Below are 12368 nucleotides of genomic sequence, written 5' to 3'. Positions count from 1 at the left end.
AAGTTCAACCAAGGACAAAAAAAAAAAAAAAAAAGAATATAAACAGTTTAAATAATCTATAGATGATTTACATATTAGAGTTAACTGACAAAGATATTAAAATAAGTATGATAATTTTACCACAGAATTGAAATTTTGAAAATAATTCTATAAAAATATAACATTGGATAAAACTGTTTAAATGTTTCAATAGCATAGATATAAATGAGTACAAGATTAGCAGAAGTAAAATAGGTCGATATAAATGTCAAAATAGAAAAAAAAGAAAAAATATACATGTACAGTAGACTTGACTTATGAACTCGTTCAGTTCCTGAGTGCTGATTGTAACTCAAGTTGGTTGTAAGTCAAGAGAGCTGAGATTTGGATGTTTGCTGGGTACATGCTATAGATAACAACAGGAAGATGAATCTTCCAGTAACCTAATTAAACCAAGTTGTTTGTATGTCAGGCTGATTGTAACTTGAGGGTCCATTGTGCTATTGTACAAAAGTATACAAAAAAGTATTTAAAAAGTATAATACAGTGGATCCTTGACTTATGAACTCAATTTGTTTCATGAGGTGGCTAGTTGTAAGTCAAGACATTTTTCCCCTAAGAAGTAATCAAAATACCGATTATGCATTCTGAACCTCCCAAAACACCACTTAATTAACCATTTCATAAGAAAAAGGATTATATAAGGTACATAAATTACCAGAAACACCAATAATTTTCCTAGTGTACTCATCAAAAAGATTATTAAATGTGCCCAGTTTATCAGAAACAATTTCATACTGTACTCAACATTCAAGTTGACATCTTTGGTTTCCAGGAAGGGAAAATGAAATGGAAGGTGGTTATTGTTTAGAAGGAGAGTCTCCTTCCATAAGAACATCAGGAATCTGGCTCTTTGATATCCTTTTTCTCCTTGAGAGAGTCTGTAGCCCACTAGGACCTGCTTCTGGCTCACTAGGCTCAACCTTATCAGATCTAAAACTGGTCTAAGTTTGTATATTTCTGTCTTTAACACTATTCTGTAGTGTGATATGACATTATCTTTAAGGAAGTGAATGCAATGATTAGCTTTTTCTCTTTCTGGATAGGTCTTCTCTACAAATGTTTGTAACTCTGTCTATTTTATAGGATTTCCTTTATTTCAGAAGAATTTTGCTGCACTGAGTATTGATAATCTCCTCCTTTTCAGAAAGCTCTTCAGCTGCCATTCTCTGTTGCTCAGTGAAAAGTTGCTAAAGTTACTTGTAGACAGTTCCACGGAGTGTTCCTCCACCAGTTCCTCAATATCATCACTGTCTACCTGAAAGCCTATGGACTCTGCTATTGTGATACTGTCATCAACCACAGGGTCAGTTGAAGGCTCAGGCTCCTCTACATTGCTTTCAAAGTCTCTCCTGTATAACTTTAGGCCACATTTTCTTCCAGGCAGATCTCAGTGTCCTCAGGGAGACATTGGCCCAGGATTTTTCAATTAACCACACACACAAAAGGATGTTGTAATGTTCCTTTCAGAACTCTTTAGGGGTTAAATATGTATCTGAGACCATCTGGAAGCACTTCAAGAACAGTTCCTGGTATATAGCTTCTTAAAATTAGCTATAACCTGTTGGTCCATAGGATACAGTAGAGGAGTTGTATTAGGTGGTAGTAACTCAACTGAAATCCATGGGAATTCTTCAGCCAATTCTTCCCAACCTTGTGAGTGAGCAGGATCATTATCCATAATGAGGAGAGCCTTGAGTGGTAAACCTTTGTCCTTTAGATATTTCTTAGCAGTAGGACAGAGAGCTTCTCTGATCCTCTCATGAAAAAGTACTCTTGTTACCAAGGCTTTTGTGTTAGCTCTCCACATGACCCCTATCCTGTTCTTCATGACCTTGTGTTTTCTGTATAGTCTGGGGGTCACAGAGTGATAAACCAAAAATGGCTTTGGCTTGAGGTCACCCCCTCACATTGGCACATAGCAATGAGGTTAGCCTATCCTTTATAGGTTGTGACTGGGCATTTTCTTCTCTTCCTGGATAATGTTTGTTCTCCAGGGCAGTTTCTTCCAGAAAAGGCCAATTTCATCACAGTTGAAAACTTGATGAGAGCAAAAGCCATTTCTCTGTTATCATTTTAAGTGGTGTATGTAAATTTCAGCAGACCTTTTATCACTGGCTGCTTCGCCATGCCTAGTTACACTATAAACCCCATTTCTCACTTTAAAATTGTAAAACCACCCCTTACTGGCACAAATTATAGACTCAGGCTATAATATGCCATCTGCCTTTCATTTATCTGCACCAATAATAGCCTTTCTACCTCATCTAACTCTGTTTAATTAAGTAACACCTTTAACAACACTAGCTTACTTATACAAATCTTTGTAAGTTTGTTGAGATTGGATTTCATCATGCTGTACATATTAGTGAGATCAGTCACATGAACACAACTCTCATATTTCTCCACAATTTCCTTCTTTTCAATTATGATTGCTTTCTTTACCTTCCCTTCCTGCTTTTCTTTTCTAGCTTTTTTGGGGCCATTTTAATAGCAGCAATTGTAGCAATTATATAAAGCACTGACCAAAATCACATCCATAAATATGTGCATCTGGGCTCAAATGGATGCTTACATATGCTTTTCTGGCATTGTGATTCTTTGTGTACAGCTGCACAAGCAGCCAGCATTCGAGTCATAACTCAAGAATTTGGTCGTAAGTTAAAACACATTCTGGTCATAACTGAAATTGTTTACATGTGAGGTCAGTTGTCCACTGCAGTTATATGAGAAACTCTAAGATACATATGATACTAATCTTACAAGGCTAAGGGAGCAAAAATTTATAATAATATTTGAGAAGATAATGACCCATTTTTTTCAAAAATAAATAAAGTCATAAATTCTTTAGGATATTCTGTTAAATTTAAATATAATCAATAAATATAAAGCACACCTAGATAAATCATAGATAAGATGCTTAAGATCACTCAAAGAGAAAAATTCTTAAAAGCAAGCACACAATAATGTCTTGTGACTTGTAAAGAAGCATCAGCAAAATGAAGTGCTGGCCCTTAATTATAAATAATAATGCAAAAAGAGAAAGGAATGATATTTTCAAAGTCATGAAAGAAAACTATACCAGCCAAGATTTATATTCAGCAAACAAATCCTTCAAAAGTGAAGTTTTCAGACACAGTTATATCTACCCTAAAAAATAAATTTTAATGGAATTCATTATTCAGGAAAATAGTCCTAACAGAATCACAGAGCTGAAAAGGGTGATTCAAGGGATTCAACATGGCTGAATAGAGGAGGAGCCACATTGCAGCTCTTCTAAGAAAATCAAATAAAAACAAGTGATTGAAGCAAAGGAACAACATACATCCTGATGACAAAATCTATCTGAAATGAGAGAGTTGTAGATCAAACAAAACATAGGCATAGGCCTCCTTTATAAAATGATTTTTCAGCCCACAGGACTGCCCTTGGGTCTACTGCCTCTGTGAGGAGCAGGAATCACTTTTCCTGGGATGTCTCCTCCCACCAAAAAAAAAAAAAGAACAGATTACAAATGAGTGGCAAACTCAATCCATACAGGATATATCTGGTATATATGGTCCCTTGCCCCTTTTGCTTTCCTGAAGAGGACACTGTAGCCTGACAACAAATTTTGTCAGCACACACATGGGCAAGTGATCAGGAAACTGTTCCCTTCCTGACAGGCCACCAGTTTTGTTTTTGTTTTTGTTTTCTCTCTCATGTGCCATAGCAAATAATGGGAAACTAGCAACAACAAGGTCAAGGATTGGAAGCACTGTTAAGAACAGTGAGTGGAACAACATGACCCCTGCTTCCCTACAACTAATGCAAAGGAACGATTTGGACTGCAGGTGCAGCTGTGACCAGAGGTGCAAGCAGCCTTCACAGTGGGGACAAGGAGTGGGAAATTAGCACACCCCTTCCCTGAAACCAGCAGCGCAAGAAGCCATGGGCTACAGCATCAGCACAAGGAGGGAAGCTTGAGAGAGGAGCCAGAGGTGTGGAACAGAGGAGACTATGCAAGGGGTAGCTATTCTATTTGCAGACAAAGTGAACTTCAAGCCAAAACTGATCAAAAAACACAAAGAAGGTTACAACTACTTAAGGGAAAATTCCAAGAAGAGAGAACAGTCATAAATATATATGCACCAAATGTGGGCACACCCAACTTTATAAAACAAATATTAATGGACATGAAAATAAGCACTAACATTGCCTCGCAAGTGCAAGGTCCCAAGTTCAATCCCTAGTACAAAAAAAGCAATAACAACTGTAATAGGGGCTTTTAATGCCCCACTGTCATAAATAGATCAACTAGACAAAATAAACAAGGAACATCAGAACTGAAGTAATCCTGTGAACAAATGGACCTCATAGATGTCTAAAGAGTGTTTCAACCCATAACATCAGTTCCAACCCACAACATTCTTGTCAAGTGTGTATGGGACATTCTCCAAATTAGACCACAGACTAGCTCATAGAACATGCTTAAGTAAGTGCAAAGGAAATGAAATTATCCCATGCATATTATCAAACCATAGTGCAATTAATTGGAAATGAATGGCAAAAGAAGCAAAAAAAACTTGATAAACACATGGAAATTGACATCCTCGTGAACAATCAATGGGTCACAGATTAAAGAAGAAAATAGACAGTTTCTATAATTTAATGATAATGCTGATATGATATCAGAACTTAGGGGACAGAATGCAAGCAGTCCTATGAGAGAAAGTTTTAGTGGTGAATTCTCACACCAGAAAAACAGACAAACTCAAATACCTAATGTTGAACCTCAAACTTCTACAATAAGAAGAAAAAGTAAAGCCCAAAGTTCATACAAGGAAGGATATTATAAAGAATAGAGCAGAAATTAATGTAATCAAGATTAAGAAAACAATACAAAGAATCAATGAATTGAAGAGTTGGTTCTAGAAAGATTAAATAAACTTGATAAAACTTCATCCAACCTTATCAAAAAGAAAGAAAATATTCAAATCCATGTAATTAGGAATGAAAAGGGTGAAATCACAATGGATCCTGCAGAAATCCAGAAGATCATCAATATCTATTTTGAGAACCTTTAGTCTAATAAGATAAAAAACACAGAATAAATGGACAGATTTCTCGATACATATGAATTATCAAAGCTGAATCAAGAATATATAAAAATTCTAAATAACCCCAAAACAGTCAGTGAAATTGAAGAATTACCTAAAAACCTACCAACAAATAAAAGCCCAGGTCCTGATGGACTCACTGCTGCATTCCACCCAAAATTAAGAGATCTAATGCCACTACTCCTCAAATTCTTTAATAAAATTGAAAGGGAAGCAATACTCCCAAAGTCATACCTGAAAGCAAGTATTACCCCGATACCAAAACCAGAGAAGGATCCAACTGAAAAAGAGAACTACAAGCCAGTCTCTCTAATGAGCATAGGTGCAAGTATCCTCAGTAAGATACTGGTAAACAATGCAGCAAATCATCATGAAGATTATACACCATGACCAAGTAGGATTCATCCCGGGGGTGCAGGGATGGTTCAACATGTGCAAATCAATAAATGTAATATATCATATTAACAGAGCCAAGGACAAAAATTGCTTGATCATCTCAATAGATGCAGAAAAAATATTTGACAAAATTCAACACCCATTTGTGATAAAAAACTATAGAAAACTATAATAGATAGTCTTGAACTCAATCTGATAAAAGCCATCTATGACAAATCAACAGACAACAACATAGTAAACTGAGAAAAGCTGAAAGCTTTCACTCTAAAATAAGGAACAAGACAAGGATGTCAACTATCACCACTCCTATTCAATATGGTTCTGGAAACATTAGCCAAAACAATTAGACAAGAGAAAGAAATAAAAATAATAAAGATAGGAAAGAAGTTAAACTATCATTTGTAGATGACATGATGCTCTACCTAGAAGACCCCAAAAACTCCACCAAAAGAGTTCTAGATTTAATCACCAAATTTAGTCACATAGCTACACAGAAAGTCAACACTCAAAAATCAATAGCATTCCTGTACACAAACAACAAACTTACTGAGAGAACTTAGAGAAACTACATCTTTCATAATGGCATCAAAAAGTGAAATACTTAGGAATTAATCCAACAAAGGAAATGAAAGAGCTTTATATTGAAAACTGCAGTACTCTGAAAAAGGAGCTTAAAGAGAATATGAGGAAATGGAAAGATATCCCTTGTTTGTGGGTGGGAAGAACAAACATAGTAAAAATGGCCATGCTCCCAAAATTGTTATACAGATTTAATGCAATTCCAATCAAAATACCAAAACTATACCTCACAGAACTAGCGAAAGCATTCCTAAATTCATGTGGAACCAGAAGAGACCTAGATTAGAAAAAGCATTTCTGGGTAACAAAGGCAAGGCAGAGGGCATCACAATCCCTGACTTGAAATTTACACTACAGAGGTACTGTGATTAAAAACATCATGGTACTGGAAGAAAAATAACCTGATGATCAATGGAATAGAACAGAAGGTGCAAAAACAACTGCAAACACATTCAAACTATATCTTTGACAAATGTGTTAAACACCTTCACTGGAAGAAAGCCTCTTTAATAAATGGTCCTGGAAAAACTGGTTTTCCACATGCTGAAGCTGAATGCTAAAGTTAGATCCATGTCTCTCACCATGCACTAAACTAAAATAAAAATGGACCAAAGGTCTAAATATTAAAACAGAAACACTAAATTTGCTGGAAGAGAGAATAGGTGGAACTCTTGAAGACAAGTGCAGGCAAAGACTTAATGAACAGAACCCTGATCACATGGGATATAGTACAAAGAAAAATTTGAGGTCTTTTTAAAAAGCTTTTGCACAGCAAATGAAATCACCAACAGAATAAAAAGACAACCAAAATGGTGGGGAAAAATTTTTTCCATCTGTTCCTCAGCGAAAAGACCATATATAGAATATATAAATAACTGAAAAAATCAGCCCCACCCCAGATTTAAAGCCCTAATCTCCACTATTGGTGGGAGTGTGGACTGGTGCAACTACTGGGAAATCAGTGTGGAGATTACATATCCATGTTTATAGCAGCACAGTTTGTAGAAACAGTTCAAATGCCCATCAGCTAATGAATGGATAAAGATGTTTTTTTTTAATACAATGGAGTACTGCTCAGCCATAAAGAAGGATAATCTTGAGATATTTGTAGCAAATGAATGAACCTAGAGACATACACTTAAGTGAAATAAGTCATCACACATATGTAAATATCACACTGTTTCTCTGGTGTTAGTGACAGTGTAAATAAAGACCAAAACGTATAACAGATACTGTGAAATAGGAAGAAAATATTCAAGTGGGAAGGGGCACAAGAGAGGGAGGAGAGGGAAAAGAAGGGAAAAGAAAAACACAAGAAAATAAAAAGTGGAAACAAAGATCTTAAAAAAAGAAGAGGGGTTGAAGAGAAGGGAAAGGAATGAGAAAAAAAGAATCAAGATATATCATGTACAGGTACAAATTCCATACAATGAATGTGATCATTATGTATATCTAAACGGTACCAGTAAACTTAATGAATGATTAAAACTAGAGGAAGAAAAAGTGACTGAAGAGTAAATATATATAAATATTAATTATATTAGGCAAAGGTAATAGTTCCTTAAAGGATTTAAAATATATTTGAAATTTAAATTCATAATAGCAGTAACATAAAAGGCAGAAATATAGACTTAAAGAATTCCAAGTTTGTAAGCATAATGTCATGAAGTAGAAAAATTAATAATTTTATTAAATTCTTAGAGATCAAACATGCATGCTGTGGGCCACAGATTTAGCTCAGTGGCACCGTGCCTGCTTCGCAAGTGCAAGGTCTTGAGTTTGAGCCCCATTCCAAAAAAAAGTGCACACTGTAATTTCTTGGATACCATTAAAAGAATAACTATTAAGTGAAGGAAATACTTTGTTAAAAAATCACAAGTATTTTAATAATCCAAAAGAAGATCAAAAGTTTAGGGACAAATGGAAAAACAATTACATGGTAAGTACAGATGGAAAATTCACAAACACTAGCCATTATATACCTAGTGTGACTATATCCACAGAAGACTTATTCACTCCTAATATAAAAGGGAAAATAGTACTGCCATTTTGGAGACAGTTTAGCATTTTATGATAAACCAAACATACTTTCATCATACTCATGAGTATTTTTTCCACAGTGAAAACCGTCTGTCCATACAAAAAGTTGCACAGCTTATAGAAGCTTTATACATAATTTTAAGAAGCAATATAATCTTTAGTAGGTGAAGGAAAATTTAATTGTGATTCAGCAATGGAATATTTTTATTCAGTGACAAAAAGCAATGAAAATCAATCCATGAAAAAGCATTGAAAAAACTTCAATGCATATTACAATGTGACAGAAGCCAATCCAAAAAGACTCCATACTGAATGATCTTCACTATATATTTTGAACAGGCAACACTGTAGAAACACTAGTAGATTAGTGATATCCATGTATTCTGGGGGAGGGAGTAATAAATATATAAAGTATAGGGTATTTTAAACAGTGAAAGTAGTTGGTCTGATACCACAAGGGTGAATCTGTGCTACTTTCAGTTTGGCCAAACCTATAGAATGTTCACTGCCAAGAGTGAACAATAATGTATACTATGCATTTGATGATAAAGATGTGCGAATGTATGTTCATCATTCATAAGAAATGTGCCTCACTGGCAGAGGATATTGACAATAGGAAGAGTGCTATATATATAGGCAAAAGGACATATAGGAAACCTATGTACTTCTTTTATTTTTTAGTGAATCTAAAACTGCTCTTGAAAATAGCCTACATCATAATAAAAATGGAAGACTTACATCTCAGATAATATAACTTCTGAGAAATGTATATTAGTTGAGGCAATTTGTTGTTGCAGGATAAAGAGAAAAATAGAACTTGAGCAGACTTGTGACTACAAGATTTATGACACTGATGATACTTCAGAGATAATGAGAACAGCTCATCTCTTAAATACATGCCACACAGGCATTTGCAGGAAATTTTGAAAATATTAACAATATTAATTGGAAAAATTTTTTGAGTTGATTATTGCTTTATGAAAATTGTTTAAATAAATTCGTCTTTAACATATCATATAAAATATTTTCATGACCCTAGAAAATGCAGTAGAATGGAATATAAAAGTGTTAACCAAAAGAAAATATTGACAAATCAAAGGAAAATAAAGAAGTATTATTGAATAAGGGCCAGGGATTTGGCTCAGTGGTTCTGCCGCCTGCCTTGCAAGTGCAAGGACCCGGGTTCAATCCCTGGTACCAAAAAAAAAAAAAAAAAAAAAAAAATTATTACTGAATAAAGGGACTATAATAGAGTAAAATACAAATAGAATAGGAAGAGATATTTGTAATACATATATCTGAAATAAAGTCTTATACTCAGAATTCAGAAGATATTTCTGTATACTAACAAGCAAACAGGCAAATACCACAAAGAGAAAAATGGACAAAAGGTTTGAACACAAATATCACAAAACTGGATCAAGCACATTTATAAGTCGATAAATGTGAAATTTTCATTAATCACCAGGGAAATGACTATTAAAATTATGATATCACCACACAGAGTGGTTAAAATTCAAATGACAACAGCAAATGTTGTCAAGGATATGAAGAAACTTTGCTGGTGTTGGTACAGTACTTTTAAAAAATCCTTCACAATATTCGGTAAAGCCAAAAACCTATGTACAACTTTGTATACAGCAATCCAACCACTATTAATATATCAAGATAAATACCAACATGTGTTCACCGAAAGACAGGTACAAGAATGTTCAGAGAGGTGCTACAAAACAAGAAAGTTCAAAACTAGAAAAACCAATGTTTGAGAATTGAGGAATATATTTTTAAAATAATGACATGGATAAAATACAGTAATAAAAAAGGCAATAATAAAACAAATTAGGATAATATTCCACAGATAATTTTCCTAATATAATATTGAGTGAAGAAAGACAGCAGAGTAATATTCTGTTATTCTATTTGAAAAACATTTTTAAACATAAGAAAAAAACATGAAAATAGAATTCAGGAAAGTGCTTCTCCTTTGAGGAGAGGGTAGTGAGGAGACAATAGCAGGATGGATTTTCTTGGAGTTTAGTAGTGTTTCATTTTGAATCAAGGTTCTATTAATAGGAGTATATTAACTGAAAAATTCACCGAGTTGTGGAATTATTTGTATCCTTTTCTCTATGCTATACTTCAAAATAAAAGTAACTTTGTAAAACTTGAAAAATTTTTATAAATCATATTTTCAATATAATCAAATTATAAACCAACAAAAGAAAGTTTCTAAATGTCCTAAAATGTAATTAGGGAGAATAACATCATTTTGGTTTGTTCTTAAAAGTATTTTTCACTGAAAATTAATTCAGGACGTGTATTTAGAACTTACAATCACTAAGGGTTATAGATTCATCTAAGGTGCTTCTGTGAATTAACAGGATATTAATAAAGTACAATACTAGGGTTGGAATTTAGAGTAAAATAAAATGGCAAATACTATGCAGTAGTACATATGGACGCTTGGTGGCGCTGCAGTCTAAGAGTATGAAGAATGGCTCTGCAGAAAAAAGGAAGCCATTATGCTGGTAATCAGATTTCTGATGCTCGCTAAAGAAAGGAAGTATTTTAGATAGCATCTAGAGGAGAGATCTTCGGAGAAGGCATCATCTTAGATGCAAGTCAGTTTGCAACATTTAATTCATGATTGTTTAACCAAAGCATCTGGGTGGATTGTACACTGAGGTGAAGAAACTGCACCTTCTGGACCAGGTCTGAACAATGGAGACTGCACTAGCAACCACACTGCACAAAAGGCAAGTGATTTTTCTTGTTACGCTGTTGTTTTTCGGGGGTGCTGGCTCTGAGGCAATTAGGTATTCGATGCCAGAAGAAACAGAAAGTGGCTACCTTGTAGCCAACCTGGCAGAAGATCTGGGGCTCAGGGTGGGGGAACTGGCCACTCGAGGAGCGCGAATCCATTGCAAAGGAAAGAAACAGCTCTTGCAGCTCGATGTAAAGACTGGCAATTTGCTTCTACAAGAAAAGCTAGACCGGGAGGGGCTGTGCGGGGCGACAGAACCCTGTATGTTGCATTTCCAACTGTTACTGGAAAACCCGGTGCAGTTTTTTCAAGGCGATGTGCAACTCACAGATATAAATGACCATTCTCCAGAGTTCTTAGAGAGGGAAATGCTCCTTAAAATCCAAGAGAACGTCCAGCCAGGGACTATGTTTCCTTTGAAAATAGCCCAGGACTTTGACATAGGGAGCAACGCTGTTCAGAATTACACAATCAGCCCCAACTCCCATTTTCATGTGGTGACTCACAATCGCGGAGATGGCAGAAAATATCCAGAACTGGTTCTGGATAAAACGCTGGACCGAGAGGATCAGCCTGAGTTCAGTTTAACGCTCATGGCGCTGGATGGTGGGGTTCCGCCCAGGTCCGGGACCTCAACAGTACACGTTGAAGTCCTAGACATCAATGACAATGCTCCTGGATTTTTACAGTCGCTCTATGAAGTACAGATTCCTGAGAACAGTCCCCTTAATTCCATTGTAGTGGTCGTCTCTGCCCGAGATTTAGACGCAGGAACACATGGACATGTAGTCTATGCTGTATTTCATGGTGATGAAGTTACTCAACCATTTGTAATAGATGAAACAACAGGAGAAATTCGTCTGAAACAGATGTTGGATTTCGAGGAAAATCAGTATTATAACTTGGAAATTGTAGCCATGGACAGTGGGGGCCTCTCAGAGAAATGCACTGTGGCTATAGAGGTGTTAGATGTGAATGACAATGCCCCTGAACTGACCATGTCCACGCTCAGCAGATCCATCCTAGAAAACTCTCCAGAGACTGTAATTGCCATATTCAGTGTTTTTGATCCAGATTCCGGGGACAATGGTAGAGTAGTTTGCTCCATCCAAAACGACGTCCCCTTTCTTTTGAAGCCTTCTTTCGAGAACTTTTACACCCTGGTCACAGAGGGTGCACTGGACAGAGAAAAGAAGTCAGAGTACAGCATCACCATCACGGTCACCGACTTGGGCACACCCAGGCTGAGAACCCAGCACAACCTAACCGTGCAGGTCTCCGACGTCAACGACAACGCCCCGACCTTCACCCAGGCCTCCTACACCCTGCTGGTCCCCGAGAACAACAGCCCCGCCCTGCACATCGGCACCGTCAGCGCCACGGACAGAGACTCGGGCGCCAACGCCCAGCTCACCTACTCGCTGCTGCCGCCCCGAGACCCGCAGCCCGGC

The 12368-nt window shown here is 36.2% G+C and overlaps 1 protein-coding gene across 1 annotated transcript in view; it reads left to right on the top strand.

Annotated features, from left to right (window-relative positions):
* LOC109117723 (protocadherin beta-3) overlaps positions 1–12368 on the top strand; it is a 37830-nt gene that overhangs the window by 19969 nt on the left and 5493 nt on the right. The window contains exon 3 of the mRNA XM_033765570.1: positions 10873–12366. Coding sequence (XP_033621461.1) covers positions 10873–12366 — 1494 coding nt within the window. The remainder of the gene's footprint in view (positions 1–10872; positions 12367–12368) is intronic.

Source organism: Fukomys damarensis, unplaced genomic scaffold, assembly GCF_012274545.1.
Source record: "Fukomys damarensis isolate Sample0158 unplaced genomic scaffold, DMR_v1.0_HiC HiC_scaffold_3, whole genome shotgun sequence".
Lineage (NCBI taxonomy): Eukaryota > Metazoa > Chordata > Mammalia > Rodentia > Bathyergidae > Fukomys > Fukomys damarensis.
This window is presented reverse-complemented; position numbering and strand designations above follow the sequence as displayed.